This window comes from Saimiri boliviensis, chromosome 4 (genome assembly GCF_048565385.1).
Source record: "Saimiri boliviensis isolate mSaiBol1 chromosome 4, mSaiBol1.pri, whole genome shotgun sequence".
Lineage (NCBI taxonomy): Eukaryota > Metazoa > Chordata > Mammalia > Primates > Cebidae > Saimiri > Saimiri boliviensis.
This window is the reverse complement of record NC_133452.1, coordinates 18,604,364-18,624,989: the sequence shown is the minus strand read 5'-3', so window position 1 is coordinate 18,624,989 and position 20,626 is coordinate 18,604,364. Positions and strand designations below refer to the sequence as shown.

Genomic DNA, 20,626 nt, shown 5'->3' with positions numbered 1-20,626 from the left:
TGCTAATTAACAATTCTCACAAAACTAAATTTTTATACTTTCACATTTTTATTTACACTTACAGTTTTGTCCTTCACATTCCAAAACACAGCAGCTCCTTCCCTGATTCAAAAAAATAAAAGAATCCACTAAGATACAGGTAGAATACATTCTTTAGGGTCATGTATAAAGCCATGTAACTTATAGAATGTATACAGGATGTAATGTTTCAAAATATGATGTACTTACCAGTTTACCATTATGGTCCTTAAGTGAACTTGCTAAAATAAGAGCTAAAATAAAATTCTTGATAAAACCTGACCTCCCAAAAATTTATGATTTCTCACATGGTTTTCAGAATAAATAGCTATTATTGTAATACCATACAACTTTGTGTGTAGACTCTTTCACACTTGGTTCAATTCTGATCCATAGAAATCAGAGTAAGGAAGTTTCGAGACCTTGTCTTAGCTCTCATTAGGCAGACTAATGGGCAAAGAATAAAGGGCTATGCTTTTTTTTTTTTTTTTGAGATGGAGTCTTGCTGTGTTGTCCAGGCTGGAGTGCAGTGACAAAATCTTGGCTCACTGCAACCTCTGCCTCCTGGGTTCAAGCAATCCTCCTGCTTCAGCCACCCAAGTAGCTGGGACTATAGGTGCATGCCACTGTACCCAGCTAATTTTTTATATTTTTTTAGTAGAGATGGGGTTTCACCATATTGCCCAGGCTGGTGGCAAACTCCTGAGCTCAGGTAATCCACCTACCTTGCCTCCCAAAGTGCTGGGATTACAGGTGTGAGCCACCGCACCTGGCCAAGCGTTATGCTTTTAGTCGGACTAATTTAAGTGTCAGATGGTTAAAAGCCTCTATGGAATAATGCTATCCATGCTCACAGTGCTTGGAACTACAATGAAGCCATAGGAAGCCCTCTGAATCCGATTATAGCTTTGACGTTATTTAGGATCTAACACTAATAAATGCCCTTGTTTTGATTTCTGAAGTCTGATGTGTTGAAGCTATTTTAGGTAATAAATGAAGACAGGAGTCATGGCTCAGGGTTACTGCACTGGAGAAAGGAAAAGAGGAAATAGAAGAAAGGTAAAAATATTAACGACCCCACATCATTCTTTAAACATCTCTAAAGTAAAGTGCTTAGTGCACGTGTGGGTCCGCGCTCAGTATCTGTGATAGAAAGATGAGTATGACTGCATTCTTATCCTCAATCTAGAAAAGACTGGGACTGGCACTTAGACCACCAATTACAATAGTGTGTGATCAGTGCTGTAGGAGTATGCAGAGTATACTACGGAATGTATACCAGAGGGACCCTTCTGCCAAAGGACTAGCAGAGGTAGCCAAACGAGAAAACAGCAGAGCAGAGGAGACACACAGGCTCAGGGCGGAGGTGGGAGGGAGCAGAGCAGCATCTTAGAATAAACAGCCAGTAGATGCATGGCTGCAGATGTGGTCAAGTAGCGGGCAACCAGGTTAAAGAGGCAAGTAGGGGCCAATCCCTAAGGGAACTTTATGCAGTGACAAAGAATTTGTTTATATTCCATGGAAATTGAGGCAGGAGAGTGTAGCGGTCAGAAATGCCCACTGAAGAATGACCCTGCTTACAACAGACAGACTGGTGGTGGGTGAGCAGGAAGGCAGGGAGACAATAAGTAAGCTGTTATAATAGGCCAGGAGAGGTTTCCGGATATGGATTTAAGAGGTATTTCAAGCCACAGCCATAGTAACAGTTCAGAGAATCCCTTCCAGGCAGAAGAGAGGCCTGGTGAATTGTGTATTCCTCCATCCAGAGCTGTGCTGTGCAACATGGTACTCAGTCCCCTTCCCCACTCAGAAACATGTGGCTATTGGGTGCTCGAAACATGCCTGGTGCAAACTGAGATGCCCTGTAAGTGTAAAATACATAGCAAAATTCAAAGACTTACCACAGAGAGTGAAGAAATTTTTTTTTTTTTTTTTTTTTTTGAGACGGAGTTTCGCTCTTGTTACCCAGGCTGGAGTGCAATGGTGTGATCTCGGCTCACCGCAACCCCCGCCTCCTGGGTTCAAGCAATTCTCCTGCCTCAGCCTCCCGAGTAGCTGGGACTACAGGCGCGTGCCACCATACTCGGCTAATTTTTTTGTATGTTTAGTAGAGATGGGGTTTCACCACCACGATGGTCTTGAACTCTTGACCTCGTGATCCACCCGCCTCAGCCTCCCAAAGTGCTGGGATTATAGGTGTGAGCCACCGCGCCCGGCCAGAGAGTGAAGAAATATTATTAATAACATGTTGAAATGATATTTTAGGTAGGCTGGGTTGAATAAAATACACTGTTAAAATTAATTTCAAGAAACATTATTTGTTTTGTTCAAAATGATTTTTATCTTTTTAAAAAATATTTAAAATGTGGTTACTGGAAGATGTATCAGTACATATGAGGCTTGCATTATATTTCTACTGAACAGTGCTGATCTAGAGGCCCTCAGATATCTAAATTCCTCACCTGGAACAACAGGAATGCTATTATTCTACTTGAATTAAATGTTGGAATCTTGATTATCTTTAAAGATGGGGTCAAAAGAAAGGTAGGCATTGAATGGCAAAATGAACTTCCACTTCTCATCAACTATAAAGATTATGACCACAAAAACTTGACTCAGCTTTGGATTCTCACAGATGTTCCACATGTGTTTCTGTTCTGTCACATACTAGTCTCATGACTATGGGTAATTCACTTAGTCCCTATGGCCCTCAGTTTCCTCAGCTGCAAAATGGGAATAACAGACCTTCATCCAGTGTGGTAAGGATAAATGAGATTATTTCACATGGTTCTATCATCATTATCATTCCCAGGCAGCTACTGTGGAATACTTAGTATTGAGTCAGCCTTTGGATAAAAGGATTGCAAGTGTGTTTATGAGTCTCTTACTCTAAAGCCTCTGGAGAGGTAAGCTAAAACTTTAAAGAGCTACCAAAGGGGAAGGGAGAAAAGAAAGAAAATGGAGAGAAGAGCCAGCAAGAGTTTCCATAGGGCAAGAGTCTGACCAGGGGTACTGAAGATGAATGGGAAATCTGCTGCTTTCCAGGAATTTAGTCCATGAAAATCCGTATTTACAAAGAAAGACATGCCAGGGAAGATCATTCACTTGTTTGAAAAACTCTTTACTTCATAAGACAGTTTACCAGAGGATTCCTAAAAGTGACAAACTCTCTTAGATTAAAAAGAATTAAATGATAAACTTAAATCACAAATACAGTTTGAACACATACTCTGTTAAGAAAGGTATGCCTGCACCTTTAAAGACCACACTTACTTGACCCCAACCCATCACCACCTAATGGGGTTTCTTTCTTTTCTTACCTGAAGAAGAATATTGTTCCAGGATCACCTTCTTTTGCAGAATTTTCTATACCTATCACCAAAATATTTGCTGCATCTGTGATTTAAAATAAATGAACATAAAAGCTTGTCAAGGTAACACAAGCTATAAGAATCACCTATAAACACTTTAATAAAGTACTTAAGATCATTTCTTTATATGCCATGGAGTGCTCTGTAACACAATCACTATCTTTTTACTAAGGCCTCTGAAAGGATTTAATATATAAAAATGCAAATATGAACACCAAAAGAATGATATGCAATTACTTTTATAAAACATTCAACCTGTGATATTATTATCAGAGCTCATTCATACCCATTTTGATTCAATAACACTAGTCCAGATAATAATTAAAGTCTTAGGTTCGGTACAAGTAAGCTTCAAGAATTAAACTTCTATGAAATTAATTTAAAATTTGAAGAATATATTCTCTTCCTTTAAATACTATTTTATTAATAATGCAATTTTAATATTCCAAAACTACTCCTTCTGCTGAATTTTAAACAGTAAGGCAATAGAAAATACATAGAAATAATGATACTGACCATTTCAAAACATGTCTAATTTCAAGGTTAACCACTTCAAGGGCTACCACTGCAGCCACCTGCAACTATTTAAAATAGTTTATTTATTTATTTTGTTTGAGACAGGGTCTTGCTCCATGTCCAAGGCTGAAATGCAGTGCCATGATCTCAGCTCAATGCAGCCTCAACCTCCTGGTCTCAAGGCTCCCCCTACCCTCCCAAGTAGCTTGGACTACAGGCATGTGCAGTTTGTTTATGTTTTGTAGAGATGAGGTCTCACTAGATTGCTCAGGCTGGTCTTGAACTCCCGAGCTCAAGCCATCTGCCTGCCTTGGCCTCACAAAGTACATTACAGGCATGAGCCAGGGGGCCTGGCCTAAGTATTGTTAAACATATACTAACATACCAACATTCATCATAAGAAGTTGCTTTACATAGTAGTTATAGTGATATTTATCATAAGCATATATTCCATAATATAAATTATAACCAATATGTTAACATATCAATAAATAAACATACTATTTTTTTTTTTTTTGAGATGGAGTCTGGCTCTGTCGCCCAGGCTGGAGTGCAGTGGTGTGATTTCGGCTCACCACAACCTCAACTCCTAGATTCAAACGATTTTCATGCCTCAGTCTCCCAAATAGCTGAAACTACAGGCGTGTGCCACCAGGCCCGGCTATTTTTTTTTTTTTTTCGTATTTTTAGTAGAGATGGGCTTTCACCATGTTAGCCAGGATGGTCTCAATCTCCTGACCTTGTGATCTGCCCAACTCGGCCTCCCAAAGTGCTGGGATTATAGGCATGAGCCACTGTGCCCAGCCAAATACACTATTATTAACTTGCAAAAAGTCATATGTAATCTCTTAATGTAGATTAAGATCTTCAAAGGATCTTCAAAGCTTCAGAAATTCCTGGTAAAGGCTGGGTGATGGGCAATTCAGACAGAGACCAAAACTCTGATTTTTTCTTTTTGGTAAATTGTTGATTACTACATCCTACATAGGACAGAGTTTGCCTAATGCATCCAAAAGCAAAATAAAATCGACTGAAACAACCCAGGGCAGTGAAGCCCCCAATCCTGAGATGCATCAACCACACAGCTGGCAGCCTTTGGAGTCAGCCAATAATACCTTTAAGCAAATTTTCATCCTAAGGGGCTACAGTTATAGCTCTGTCTTCTCAGTCAATGATGCTTGTTTTGTCACCTAATCACACAGTCTGTTTGGATTCTCAAGACCAAAAAACCCAATACTTCAACTATCTTCTATGGTATTAACTCTTTAAGAATTTCCTCTGCTATAGGAAGGCTTTCAACCTAGTTTTGCTACTCTGAGGTAAATTAATACATATTCTGAGTATTGGGCTATCCTGGGTTTTACTGTAGAAGTTTCTTCATCAACATGTTCTAAGTAACTTATTTTTGAGACAGAGTCTCTCTCTGTTGCCCAGGCTGGAGTGCAGTGGTGTGATCTTGGCTTACTGCAACCTCCGCCTCTCAGGTTCAAGTGATTCTCCTGTCTCAGCTTCCTGAATAGCTGGAATTACAGGCACACACCACCACGCCCAGCTAATATTTGCATTTTTAGTAGAGACGGGGTTTCACTATGTTGGCCAGGCTGGTCTCGAACTCATGACCTTAAGTGATCCACAAGCATCAGCCTCCCAAAGTGCTGGGATTACAGGCCTGAGCCACCACACCAGGCCTATATTATTTTTAATTAATGTAAAGCAAGCTATTTCTCAAGAATCCCTCCTGATAGCACCCTAAAATCCTCAATTAACTTCATTTTAATTTTCTTAATTTTCATATTTTACCTTTTAACTAATTGTTTTAAAGTATTAGATTGAGCTGGTAAACTTTTTTAAACAGATCTCCCCATGTCTATTAACTTCATGATTCTCCTGTAATACTAAAATAACTTCTTAATGTGATAGAAATGAATAGTGTGACCTCTGACCACCTCAAGTAATAATGATAATAAATCATACTGATTTTAATGAGAAGTTCTCTGTAAACACATTTTATTTTCTTATCTTTGTCATCTGAAGAAACTCAACACCCACTTTTATGATGTCATCCTTTCAAAAGAAAATGTATTGCAAACAAATACATACTTAAGATAGTATCATAGGAAAATTATCCAATACATTTTAACATACTTGGCCCCTGGTTCAAGAAGTACCTCGAGGCAAGCTTGTTACTTCAACATATCCATGGGAGGCCAGATCTTGAGACAGATTTCCCAGATGATACTCATCTGCCGTTGCAAAGGCTGTGCAGTGCATTAGGTCCTGTTCCAGGGAGATGGGCACAACATAGGTTACCAAGGGGCTGAAGCATCCGTGATGGCTGCTGGGTGCCCTATGGGACACCATTCTGCAAAGCTAGAACTCCAGAGTTTTCCTCAAACACCTCAAAGGGCAATAGAAGGGATGGGATGAAGATGAAGAGAACGAAGTTATAGGGAGACAAATTTCAGCTCAATCTTCAAAAGATTTGCTCCCTCCCTCCCACCAGCCAAAAAGATGGAATGGATTATTCTGAAAGGGAAGCCATTCTCAACTGGTAGTGTCTCAAGCACAGACCAAATGAAAAATACAGAGATGATTAGGGCATCGCATGGGTGACTGGATGGAATGATAGTTAAGTCTCTCACAAACCTGAGTTTCCATGACTCTTCTTTTCCTTTTTTTTAAAAAGACAGTCTCACTCTGTCACCCTGGCTGGAGTGCAGTGGCGCAATCATGGCCCCTGTAACCTCCACCTCCCAGGTTCAAGCGATTTTCCTGCCTCAGCCTCCTGAGTAGCTGGTATTACAGGCACGTGCCACCACGCCCAGGTAATTATTTGTATTTTTAGTAGAGACGCGGTTTCATCATGTTGGCCAGGCTGGTCTCGAACTCCTGACCTCATGATCCATCCACCTCAGCCTCCTGAAGTGTTGGGATTACAGGCGTGAGCCACTGCGCCAGCTCCATGACTCTTTTTCAAAGCAACATTGGTATTTGAGGTCATTTTCTAATCTGTAACTACTCTTCTACAGGCAGATTCCTTTACATCCCCAAAGGAATTACAGCATTTTTACTCTGGTTAACATTAAACAAAAAGGTTTGTAAATCTCAGCATATGTCTTGGTTTTGGTTAGTACTTTGGTTCATGACCCATCTTGCCTGTGTACACATGAGGAAAGTCATGTTGTGTCTATACAATATACAGATGATAAGCACTATGACTCAAAGCTGTGTTTTTTCAAACTGTAGGTCACAACACAGTAGTGAGTTCTGGTATCAGTTTAGTTGGCCCAAAACAGCTTTTTAATCAAACTAAATAGAAAATATGACAGCACATTATTCACAGGAAATGTTATTTTATAAAGTTTTCTGTCACTTACGTGCACTTGTATGTCTACTCTAGGTTGCTATGTATGTAAAATGGTAAACATATTTCTCACTGTGAGATGTGGTCGATGAAGTTTGAAAGCTACTGGCATAAGAGTTAAGATTTTAGGCACAGAAGTTGGTTACAATTGTAAAAGAATATCAGAATAACGAGAATGCCTACTTTATGGGGTTGTTGTAAAGTTCAAATAAGCTAATAAATATAAACTGCTCAGGACTGTGGCTAATACAAGTGTTCAATGGTTGTTAGATCCTAGTTGGCCAAAAGAAGTTATGAGTCACTAAATCAACATTTATTCTTAGGACTTACTCATCTCAGTTCCCCAATTCTTTCCCGTTCTGTTACATTCCCAGTATGAAATTCTGGATAAGTATATATTAATTCATTCCTTTCTCCCACCTCCATTTGGTAACCCCTGGCTCTTTCTCATGAAATGGCCTGACCCTGTTTGCCTTTCCTCAATCTGTTCCACAGTTCTGATATGTGGTTTAAAAGCAGAGGAATACTTCGGGAGGCCAAGGTGGGCGGATCATGAGGTCAGGAGTTTGAGACCAGCCTGGCCAATATAGTGAAACCCTGTCTCTACTAAAAAACACAAAAATTAGCCGGTGGTATGGTGGTGTGCGCCTGTAGTCCCAGCTACTTGGGAGGCTGAGGCAGGGGAATCACTGGAACCTGGGAGGCAGAGGTTGTAGTGAGCTGAGATCATGCCACTGCATTCCCGTCTGGGCAACAGAGCAAGATTCCATCTCAAAAAAAAAAAAAAAGGTAGAGGAATAACAGACAACCCGAGGATCCATGCAAGCTGAAAAATCCAAAATCAATAAAGTAGCTACTCATAAGCAAAATGAGACTAATTCAATCAGAAAATAAATAAAAGACAAGCTAAAATTACTGGGGAATCCGGAGGTAAGTGGATGTAGTACCCTCATTATGAGCGGATAACTGCTAATTCCTTCCAAAGCAACTAATTGCCATAGTCACAAAGAAAGTAGGAACACAGGGATATACAAATACAAATGTATCAGGAGTTACCAGAGTACAGGGAAGAGGTTATGTGCTTAAGGTTTAGACCTGTGAGCACTAGTTCTTTTTAAGGCTCCATGGTGTTAAAAAGAGCTGACGTGCTATGAGATTCAGCTAGCTGAAAGAAAGGAATCCTAGCAAGGGGCATCAGGCGAGATACCAGGCAGGCTCCACTCTGTAAGACCTGACAAATTAACTCAAGCTTGCTAGGTAAAATCACAGCACATTAAGATGTCAGAATTACTTCTATGATGGCTATAGCTGATGTGCATAGTTTGGTGTGAAGTGGGAAGAGGAGGAAGCACAAAGGAGGTAAGGAGGTCACAAGCCAGTCCACTGAAGGATCTTCCCGTAGATGTACTGAAAATGGCAGAGGCTGTCGCTTTTGCTAGAATCAGAGTTGTAAACTGGCAGCTCAGAGAACCATCCAACTCAAGAGCTGACCTAATCACATTTCTAAAATTCGAATTGACTTGTCAACAATAAACGGAGATTTCACACGAAATCCAGGTTTCCATCATCTTCACCTTCTGAGTGGAAGGTCTGGCAATAATGGACTAGAGCAGGAGCCGAGGGTCTCCAGCCCACACTGTCTCTGCCTCTCCCTGCTGTCTCACATCTGCTTCACCATCATGTGTTACTGGCCAAGCCCATCTGCGCTAAGTATGTGTACTACTTTTACTTTTTCCCCCTCAAAAAATCTTGGCCAGGCACAATGGCTTATACCTGTAATCCCAGCACTTTGGGAGGCTTAGGTGGGTGGATCACTTGAGCTCAGGAGTTTGAGACCGGCCTGGCCAAGATGGTGAAACCCTTGCTCCACTAAAAACACAAAAATTAGCTGGGCTTGGTGGGGCATGCCTGTAATCCCAGCTACTTGCGAGCCTGAGGCAGGAGAATCCCTTGAACCCAGGAGGCAGAGGTTGCAGTGAGCCAAGATCACACCACTGCATTCCAGTCTGGGTAACATAGTGAGACACCGTCCCAAAAAACAAACAAACTTACTTACTTTATGTTGCTTTATTGGAACAATATTCCAGACTGATACACACTGATATATTTACTAAACAGAGACCTGTGCAGAAATTACATACTATCCACGTAGACAGGTTGTTATATTTTGCCTGTTGATGGAATAGTTCCATTTATCACGTTTTATACATCAAAAAGCTTTGAATTTCATCAGGCTGTCCATTAATTCACCTCTGAAAAAGTGGCATTTAATTTCAGCTACTATATTTTACAGCATAAAAAGCTTATCCATTGGGTGCTTCTCTGCACAATGGCATTTTGCAGACAGAGCTGAGCCCATTATCCCACCGGGATTCACATAGCCACATTTGAGAGCTTCATACTAGAAAGCCAGGACAAAGTTACTCCTAACCAACATAGACTTCTTATTCTCAGCTCCTGTCTTCTGGGCCACATTTTATAGTGCCAATGAAGGCATGCCAGCAACTGTCCCATATACAGCTTGGCATTAGAGTACAAGGTCTGTTTGATGGTGGTGGCAGGCACTATTATCTTATTCTATTTTTTTATTTACTATTTTTTGAGATAAAGTCTCCCCTGTCACCCAGGTAGGACAGCAGTGGCGCAATCTCAGCTCACTGCAGCCTCCACCTCTTGGGTTCAGGCAATCCTCCTGCCTCAGCCTCCAGGGCAGCTGAGATTACAGGCATGCACCACCATGCCTGGTGAACTTTTGTATTTTTAGTAGAGACGGGGTTTTGCCATGTTGGCCAGGCTGGTCTCAAACATATGACCTCAGGTGATCTGCTCACCTTGGCCTCCCAAAGTGCTAGGATTACAGGCATGAGCCACTATGCCTGGCCAGGCACTGTTATTTTAATCAAGGTAAAAGACCAATTTTAAAAACTGCCACTTGGGAGATAAAAAATAAAGGGTACAATATATTCAGAATTGAGTTTTGGGCAATCTGGTATTTCAAATCGTGAATATTCAGAAACTAACGGCAAATTGAGAATGCACACTATTTTGAAGTCTCAAGGATGAGACAAGGCAAGTCATTCAATCACTATTTTTATGAGAAAATATATTCTAAGCTCCAAATAGATTATGAATAAATCTTTAAACACAATCTGTTTTCACTTAGCCATCCTAAGCATCTTTGCTGCAGGTTTTCCAGACTGTCAACTGTCCCTTTTCCTTCTCCCGGCATCTCCCATTTAGCTTGGCAAAAAATTTCTATCCAGTGTCACTCAGCTTACATGGTTTGCCACACTACTTCTGTATTCTCCTTAAACTTCTTAGATCTGGGTCTGTTTCAGTTGTGGGCTTTTTCTATTAATAGATAAACTTGACTTTTTAGACATTTTGTTTTCTTTTTTATTTTAGCCTATTTGGTAAAAGAAAAAAGAACCATGGAATGTCTTGTCTGCTTTTTTTTTTCTTCTTCTTATTAACAATGCTGTTGCTTTCTGAGAAGCTTTCCTTTTTATACATATTTTTCTGGCTTTTTATAGTGAATCTTTATTCAGCATGACTTACATGCATATAAAGCGTATTTTGGGTTTCAGGATGGGGATCAACAACTCACTCTTAAATAGACATGCCAAACCAACCAATAATAGTTATAAGATTTAGGCCTTTTCTACTTCAAAATGTTTTTTAAAAAAACCCCAAAATCAAAAATCCCGAACCACTGTATTTCAGTATGTTTGCTTTTTTTTCTGGCTACAGAAGACATGTTCCAGCAGATGGGGCTAGAAATCTACATGAGATTCTCATTTTAGTAGCATCACATGCTCTGATCAGAACATTTTTTTTTAAATGGTATTTTTATTTACACTGTATTACTGAAGAAAATTAGTGTATTACAGCAATGTTGCTTCTATAGTGATATAATAAATTTACATTTGGTCTTTGTCCTTGGTTCTCAGTACAGACTCCTAGAACCTTTGTAATTTTCTAAGTGACAGGGACATTTTTGGTTGTAATATTTGATCTTTGCCGTCAGTTACTAACACAGAGCTTCTCAATCCTTTGGAATTTCACGAGTGCTAGGAACATCTTTTGTTTTAATGAGGTGACTCTCAGTGGGCTCCTGGACAGCTTCAGGATGGGGGTGGTTACCAGAAAGATCAAACTTTGATTTAGAAGCTTAGAACTTTCAGCCCCATCCTTAACCTCTGGTGAATGGCAAGGGGCTGGAGACTGAGTTAATCATCAATCATGGCTACGCAATGAAACCTCCATAAAAACACCTCAGCGATGGGGTCTGGAGAATTCCTGGGTTGATAAATGCATTCATGTGCTGATTCTACAAGGAAAAGAAGCTTCTGAGTTCCAGGCCCTTCTAGACTGCACCCTATGCACCTCTTCATTTGGCTGTTCATTTGTATACTTCATAAAGTCAGTAAAAGTAAATGAAGTGATGCTCTGAGTTCTGTGGGCCATTCAAGCAAATCATCAAACCTGAAGAGGGGGTGGTGGTCATGGAGCTGGTTGGTCAGAAACATAGGTGTCAATGGGGAGGGCAGTCTTACGGGGCTGAGCTTAACTAACTGTGGGGTCTGCACTAACTGACTAATGCTGGAATTGAACTGAATTGCAGGACACTTTGTTAGTGTCTGGAGAACTAGCGAACCGGCTCGGGTGAGGAGGAAAAGGCCCCTACATATTTGGTGTCAGAAGTACTGTGAGTAGATAGATCACACTAAGGAAAAATGCCTTTTCTCCTGCAATGTACTGATTGGAGATGAAAGCTATAAAAACACAGATAAAATTTACGTGACCAGTATTATGCTTTATCTTGTAAGTTTTTTTGACTATAACCTATAAGAAATCACTATACATAGTACATATACAAATATATGCTCACACACCAATAACTGCCACAAAAGCGTCACAAACCAGTATTTAACTTATTAATGAGCAATGTATTCTGTTACTTTCTTTTTTTTTTTTTTTTGAGACAGTTTCACTCTTTTTTGTCCAGGCTGGAGTGCAATGGGGCAATCTCGGCTTACTGCAACCTCCACCTCTTGGGTTCAAGCACTTCTCCTGCCTCAGCCTCCCCAAGTGGCTGGGATTACAGACGTGTGCCACTATACCTAACTAATTTTGTATGTTTAGTAGAGACAGGGTTTCACCATGTTGGTCATGGTGGTCTTGAATTCTTGACCTTGTGATCCACCTGCCTCAGCCTCCCAAAGTGAGGGGAATAAGGCCTGAGCACCATGCACGGCCTTGTATTCTGTTTCTATTCTATTTCATTTTTCAAAAAAATGGTTATCAATCCACTAGTGCTTTTGTAATACACTGTGCTATCAGCCTGAAAACACTCTCCCTGGTGTCAGGCTCCCTGCCACTCAGACCCACCATTCTCATCCTCTGCTGTTCTCTTCAAAGACAGGACGTTAACAAGAAGCACTGCTATTACTGTTTTTTTTTTGTTGTTGTTCATTTGTTAGTGACAGGGTCTCACTCTGTCGCCCAGGCTAGATGAAGTGAGGTGCTGTCATGGTTCACTGGAACCCCTGGGCTCAAGTGATCCTCTCACCTCAGCCTCTTGAGTAGCTAGGGCTACAGGTGCACACCACCACGCCTGGCTAGTTTAAGTCTTTTAGAAATGGGAGTCTTGCTATGTTGCCAGGCTGGTCTTCAACTCCTGGCCTCAAGTGGTCCTCCTGCATCAGACTCCTAAAGCACTGAAATTATAGGCAAGAGCCACTGCACTCACTCTTGCTTTTAGCAACTATAAGCCAATGGGATGTGGGAAGTCTTGTTCTGTCACCCAGGCTGCAGCGTAGGCATGATTTCAGCTCACTGCAACCTCCGCTTCCTGGGTTCAAACAATTCTCCTGCCTCAGCCTCCCAAGCAGCTAGGATTACAGGTGCGCATCACCAATCCTGGCTAATTTTTGTATTTTTCCGGAGTCAGGGTTTCACCACATCGGCCAGTCTGGTTTCTAACTCCTGACCTATGTAATCCGCCTGCCTTGGCCTCCCAAATTCTTGGGATTACAGGCGTGAGCCACTGCCCAGCCAGAAACATATGATTTTCTATTATTTTCCTGTGCTTTCAGAAAGAGAGCATATGGCTTGTTTTTGCCAAACTCCAACTGAGGTCATTGTCTATCATGTTACATAATGTCTCCTATAACAGGACCCAGGAAATAACTGACTTCTTCATTTCAGTGCTGGAAAAAGTTACTTCTCTTAAGACATTTTTGTTTTTATTCTGCGTCTCCCCCACAACAATAAACAACAAACAATAAATCCCAGGAGGACTTCCTCTTTTAATTACTGGGCTTCTCAAAACAAAATGTTCAACTACATTATTCATTTCAGGTACTTCATAACATTCATATCTCTGTTCATGTCCACAATTTGCTCTGACTAGTATGTAAAGTATTTGTTATCTCATTTGAAACTATGGTGAATGTTAAAAAGCTACTTCAAATTCTTTCCTGGAAGAAGTAGAAAAAAAAAAAATCGTAAAGAAAAATAAGACATGGTATTTGGGAACATTGTTTCCAAGTCTAAGGATGGCCCAAAGAAACAGTCTGGGGACTTCTCTGACCCTATCGGGTTCTTCCTAAGAAACACTGTGCTGCTAGATGTAACAAAAGAACAAAAGGAGTTGAGCTTTCTCTTTTTTTGGATCTGCCATGAATTCAGGTTGTTATACTTACTGTCATCTCGGACACCTAAATACTGAATTTCCCAGGTTACCGCAAGGCTCCAGCAAAAGGAAAGGGGAGCAGTACCTGCACCACACTTCCATCTTTCACATCTTGGGTTCACAGACACCATACAAGAACTGAAACCATTCCAGAATCCAATACAAAAACCATGCGTTAATTCCTAGCTCAGAATCTGAGGATGAGTAAAGGTAATGTATACCTTTCCAAGGGATGTCAGCTGCACAGTAATAAAAACACAGCCCAAATTCAACAGGCTCAGGGGCTACTTTTCAGAATCGAGACATCAAGACTGACATTCGAACCCATTTTCTGATAGATTCAGACGTCTTCATCAAGTTTTAAATATCTTTAATGTTGATGACTATGGACGTTAAAGATCCTCTTGCCTCTTTTTGATCCTTTGCAATTTAATAAACATTTAAGTACAAGGCACAGTTCTAGGTATTATCAAGATACAAAGGTTACCAAGGGTTTAACTTCACCCTTGAATTGTTATTAAAGAAATGCAAATTGTAGCAGAAAAATTCCTAGAAATCCCATAAAGATGAATAAAAAAATACGCCCTTACACCTTAAGAGTATAAAAAAACAATCCCCATCCCCCCATTGCTTTTGGAGTCTATCCTAGCATGTCATTTCACCACCCTATACACAGTTGCCACAGGATAAAAAAGGCTGATTTGTCTGCAATTACAATTTTTTTTTTAATTTGATGAAGAATTTCTAGTTTTTTTTTTTAATGGGTTTTTATTACAGTCTCTTTCTTAGACTAGACTTAATACTAGTCCTCATTTTCAGTTTCCTTAGACCAACAACTAAATCTTTCATAAACTATATTTTCACGTTTTATTGCCTGTACTTTCTTTTTGTATCCATTATTAATTCTTAAAAATTAAGATTTTGGCAGGCCAGGCGTAGTGTCTCACGCTTGTAATCCCAGCACTTTGGGAGGCTGGGGCGGGCGGATCACAAGGTCAGGAGTTCAAGACCAACCTGACCAACATGGTGAAACCCTGTCTCTACTAAAAATACAAAAATTAGCTGGGCATACTGGCTCATGCCTGTAATCCCAGCTACTCAGGAGGCTGAGGCAGGAAAATCGCTTGAACCTGGGAGGCAGAGGTTGTGGTGAGCCGAGAGTGCCACTGCACTCCAGCCTGGACGACAGAGTGAGATTATGTCTCAACAACAACAAAAATTAAGATTTTGAATCCCTTTGGATATTTATTAGGCTTTAAAGATCTTGATGAAGAAGTCTGAGTTGACTGCCACTTCTCTTACACTGGCAGTAAGGCTGGGGTGCAGTGCACACTGTTTAGCATGAGCAATGATCACTTAGCAGAAGAGTCATGGCCACCCCAAATTTACCTCGTTCACAGACAGAACTGGAAGGTTGGTCCTGGATGGCTGCCTGGTCCTGGATGCTTTTAGTGGTCTCTTGATCTGTGGAAAGTCTTGTTTTGGAACAAATGTTTCCGTTGACAAAGATGAGAAATGCCTCTTTAGTATTTTTCTAAACCATTTAGAACCCAATAGATTTGGTTTGTGGGTCACTCTCCTGTGAGCACCAAAGCATTTCATGTTCGGAAGGCATCCCTTTTCATCTTGGCAATGAGCAGCATTTAATGGAGAGAGCATGCTTATATTTGATTTTTTTTGGTTCATTTCCAGGATGTGAGACTTATTCAAACCACCAGCTGTTTTATCACGAAGGAACAAATCCAAGTTTTGACGTATTGTCAGTGTGCTGCATGTTGTATTTTCAAATTCCTTAACTGACTTTAACGTTAGATGACCAATTCTTCGGCACTGATGTGCTTTTGATAATATACAGTGAGATCCGGCCACAGCTCTGAGAAGTCTGGCTGGCATTACCACATCTCAAGCTAAAAGAAAAGGAATTCAAAGTTCAAGTTCTTAAATTAATGTTTAAAACATATATAATATTCCTCTAGGTAACAGGCATATTTCTGCAAAAAAAATTGTAAAACACATACATCCTAAGCTAATTCTAGTAAAAGAACAAGGTTGAAAAAATAAGTAAAATGTTTTTGCCACTTTGCCTTTATTTCGTCTTCTTCCTGGAAGATTACAAGATTATAAAGCTACTGACATAACAAGAACCTTAAAAAAAATAGTGATGGGACCACTTCATGTACTTCATTAGCATATCCACTAACTTGAGCCCAGGAGATTTGAGGCTGCAGTGAGCCATGATTGTACCACTGCACTCCAGTTTGCTTTTTTGTCTCAGGGAAAACAAAATCAGGAAAGGCTCCCACAAAGTTCTAAGCTGATTCTAGAAGAGGAAGGGGCTTTTCAGCTTGTGGCTGGGCATGGGCGTGCATGAAGCATGTCAGAAACCCACATGAACATTCCAGACAAGGGAAACAGAATTTCCCCCTTACAGTATAAAATGTGTTAAAGTTAGCCTACAGTAGGCCACACGCCTGTAATCCCAGCACTCTGGGTGGCCGAAGTTGGGGGGGAAATCATTTGAGGCCAGGAGTTCACGACTAGCCTGGCCAGATTGGCAAAAACCCCGTCTCTACTAAAAATACAAAAAAAAAAAAAAAAATAGCTAGGCATGGTGGTGCATGCCTTAATCTCAGCTACTCAGGTGGCTGAGATACAGAATAGCTTGAATCAGGAAGGCAGAAGTTGCAGTGAGCCAGAATCGCCCCACTGGACTCCAGCCTGGGCAACAGAGTAAGACTCTGTTTCCTGCCCCCGCCCCCTCCCAAAAAGTTAAACTATAGTAATCAATAATTCTTTTTAAAAAAATAACATGTTATGTGCTAGAGATACATGAATTAACGATCTCAGAATTCAAAGCCTAGCAGATGCACCGACTGCTCTAGTCCAGAGAAAGGAGCATGTAAGGTGTGTGGCATAATCACAGAGGTGACATGTGAACTGAGTCTTGAAAGGGCAGACGGATCGGCAAGACAAACACCCTAGGCATAAAGTCCTGTATCTCACGAACAGGGTGCAATTTCAGGGAAGGTAGGAGTGAGTTGCAGGAGACAAGGACCGAGAAAGAGCCGGTGGCCAGATCACCGAAGGATCCAAACTTTTTACACAGAGGGCCAGTTCACTGTCCCTCAGACCGTTGGAGGGCCGCCACATACTGTGCTCCTCTCACTGACCACCAATGAAAGAGGTGCCCCTTCCTGAAGTGCGGCAGGGGGCCGGATAAATGGCCTCAGGGGGCCGTAGTTTGGGGACGCCTGATCTATACCGTCATCCTAGAGAGTCTCTACAGGTGGGGAGAAAGCTGAGCTTTCAGCTGTGAGAGTCACATGGTGAAATGTATGTTCATGAAACATATTTTTGGTGATGATGTGCAGGAGGAACCGAGAGAGACGCCAACATCACTCTGAGCACTTTCTACACTCAAGTGACTCGGCTTCACCTCATAATGATCCCATTTCGCTGCGTAGAAAATTGAGGTTTAAAGAGGCTAAGTGCTTACTGTTAAGAAGCTGCGGAGGTGTAATTAAAATAAAAGCCAGGCTTTCCCAATTCCAAAGTCGACACTCTAACCCACCAGCTTGTATTTATTACCTCTCTCCAGATAAGGACAAAGATGATTCAGAGATGCTACTTAGGAGGTAGAACCTGCTGCTTTCAAAATCCATTCAAAAGTTGGTATTCTGTGCTTCATTCATTCTAGTCCAATTGGCTACTGTAGTTCACCTTTAGTTAGTATCATTCCATGCAGTTGAACCCCTTAATTTTGAAGAACCTAACTATAAAATATTTTAGAAATTTGTCTACTGTCCTGTATTTCTTCATTCTCTTTGAGTAAAATCTATTTTTTTTTTTTTTTTTTTTGAGATGAGGAGTCTCATTCTGTCACTCAGGCTGGAGTGCAGTGGTGACACCTCAGTTCACTGCAACCCCCACCTCCCAGGTTCAAGCAATTCTGTCTCAGCCTCTGCCGGAGTAGCTGGGATTACACATGTGTGCCTCCAAGCCCAGCTAATTCATACATACATACATACATATATTTTTTTTAGCAGAGATGGGGTTTCAATATCTTGGCCAGTCTGGTCTCCAACTCCTGACCTCAAATGATTTGCCCGCCTCGGCCTCCCAAATTGCTGGGAATACAGGCATGAGCCACTGCACCTGACCTGTTTGACTAAATTCTTTACCTCAAAACTCTTAATGACTGCCTTAATATGGAGGCTTCATGAAGCACTATTACAATGAATTTAAAAAAATGAGATATTACTATGATTTTGTTAATTCCTAATGACTTCTATATCCATGCTGATCAGTGGTGGGATGATTCTTCCAATACCCTGGACTCTGAGTTCCCTGATCTCCCTTTCTGAATGGTCCTGTTTTTCATTCTTCCTCAGCCACTCATGCCCATGGTCACTATCCTCTGACCTGTAAAGTAGCCACTAGACAACTCACATTGCTATTGAGCCACTGTACTCTGGCTGGTATAAATTGAGCCTTAATTTTTTTTTAAAGTAAAATATATCAATTTTTATATCAATTACTTGTTGAAATAAATAATATATCTGGGTATACTGAGCTAAATAAAACACATTATTCAAATAAATTTTACCTGTTTTTTTTTTTTTTGAGATGGAGTTTCGTTCTTGCTGCCCAGGCTGGAGTGCAATGGTTCAATCTTGGCTCACCCCAACCTCCGCCTCCCAGGTTTGTGCAATTCTCTTGCCTTAGCCTCCTGAGTAGCTGGGATTACAGGTGCCTGCCACCAAGTCCAGTTAATTTTTTGTATTTAATAGACACAGGGTTTCATCATGTTGGCCAGGCTGGTCTTGAACTCCTGACATCAGGTGCTCTCCCACCCCCGACAGGTCTCCCAAAGTGTTGGGATTACAGGCGTGAGCACCGCACCCAGCCCATTCTTATTTTTATCATTGCAGCTTCTAGAAAGCTTAAGATTACATCTGTGACTTTCATTGTTTTTCTATCAGATGGGGCTCTCTTGTCATTATCAATACGTGCGCCTTCCTCATCTAAATTTCATGCATTCTACTCTCTAAACCCTATCTCCTATCTTTGCATCTCACTCCTTCTATTACCCAATTCCAACAATTCTTCAACCCCAACAGGACCCACAAGTCAACGATCCAACCACCTTTTCACTCTCTCTCAGTCCTCATGACTTCACTTCCTCCATATCCAGCTTACATTCCATGGTCTACCATCAAAATTTCTCTTACACACCTAGAATCCCTTGCATCCCTTTTTTTCCAGTCTTCCCCATTCATGAGCACTAATTGACATCTTTATAACTGCTAAGCCAAAAACGTGGAGTCCACCTCGACTCTTCTCTTTATTCTCCATACCCAACTTGTCAGTAAATCCCACAGGCCTTATCTGGATCACTGCTCATCATCAATAATAATACTACGTGTTCCAAATTGCTATCCTTCCCATGGATTATTATAATAGCTTCTTAACCAGTTTCCTTGATTCTGTTTTGGTCCCCTTACAGATTTTTCTCAACACAGCAACCAAAGTGATCCTTTCAAGTCAAATCTCCTCTCAGTGCAAAATCTGGCTATGGCTTGAGGATCACTTAAAATAAAAGCTAAAGCCCTCTGACCAGGCATAGTGGCTCACGCCTGTAATCCCAGCACTTTGGGAGGGATCACTTGAGGTCAGGAGTTCCACACCTTTTGAACCTTGCATTACATTGGGAGTGACAAACAAAAACGTGGTAAATCAGTAAAATATGTGAGAGAGAACGATAAAGGAAAAACATAAAAAGAGGAAAAGGGCAGATTTGTGGGTTTTCCCTCTAGAACCAAGGGTATCCTCGCGGATACATATTTTTGCGTTTTTTCCTACTATATCTCCTGACAATAGCGCCCAACACATAGCAGGCATTCGATCGAATTTTTAAAATGAAACACAAGGCAGTTACTCAGTTCCCGGGCATATTTTAACATTTGGAGAATAATGATACCAATTATGAAAATCGGTTACAGCTAGGCTATGATTTATGAGAAAAGTGGCGCTCATCTTTGGGGGCATGCAGTCCGATTCCTCAAATCCATAATTATTCTATTGATTTCTGCAGTTACCGCGGTGCACTGGCTCAAAAAAAGGGTTCACTAATTGCGTGCTTTTTACTCCCAGCTAAGTCACCATCAGAGGCTAGGGGTCACAGCCGCACTGGCGTAAGCCGCAACGCTACACGTTCCGGGCGGCCACGAGGCGCGGCGCAGACCTCGGAGCCGGACCACAGGAGCTGCTAGGGAAAGGCAATTACACACTAACCTCTCCGCCGGAAGAGAAGAAGGAAGCGCCAGGGACGCACGCTTCCTCGGCACGACGGCAGGGAAGGAGCCGCAGCAGCAGCCTCTCACTGACACATCCACCCCCTCTCCCGGAAGAACGCTCCCTCCCGGGCTCCCAAGACTGCGCAGGCGCACTGAACTCCGGTCCCACGGAGAACGACTCTGGCCACGTGACTGTCTGAGCACGTGATCCGCGCCGCCGCGACCCCTTCCGCTCCTTAGGCCCTGGGACCTCCCGGTCCTTGCCTGCTTCCGCCTTCCGCTCGCTTTCATATTCGCTCCTCTAATTGCCCTCCGCTGTCCCCGCCTTCGTCCCCGGAAGTTTGGGTCCTCTGGCCAGCCACTG

At 41.5% G+C, this 20,626-nt stretch overlaps 1 protein-coding gene across 1 annotated transcript in view; it reads right to left on the bottom strand.

Annotated features, from left to right (window-relative positions):
- The window catches only part of RMND1 (required for meiotic nuclear division 1 homolog), a 48,638-nt gene extending 28,208 nt beyond the window's left edge, over window positions 1-20,430 (bottom strand). The window contains exons 1-5 of the mRNA XM_039467452.2: window positions 20,261-20,430; window positions 15,356-15,873; window positions 6,074-6,182; window positions 3,339-3,414; window positions 63-102 (exon numbers count right to left, since the gene is read on the bottom strand). Of these exons, the coding sequence (XP_039323386.1) occupies window positions 63-102; window positions 3,339-3,414; window positions 6,074-6,182; window positions 15,356-15,859 (729 nt within the window). The 5' untranslated portion in view covers window positions 15,860-15,873; window positions 20,261-20,430. The remainder of the gene's footprint in view (window positions 1-62; window positions 103-3,338; window positions 3,415-6,073; window positions 6,183-15,355; window positions 15,874-20,260) is intronic.
- Between the last annotated feature and the right edge of the window lie 196 nt (window positions 20,431-20,626).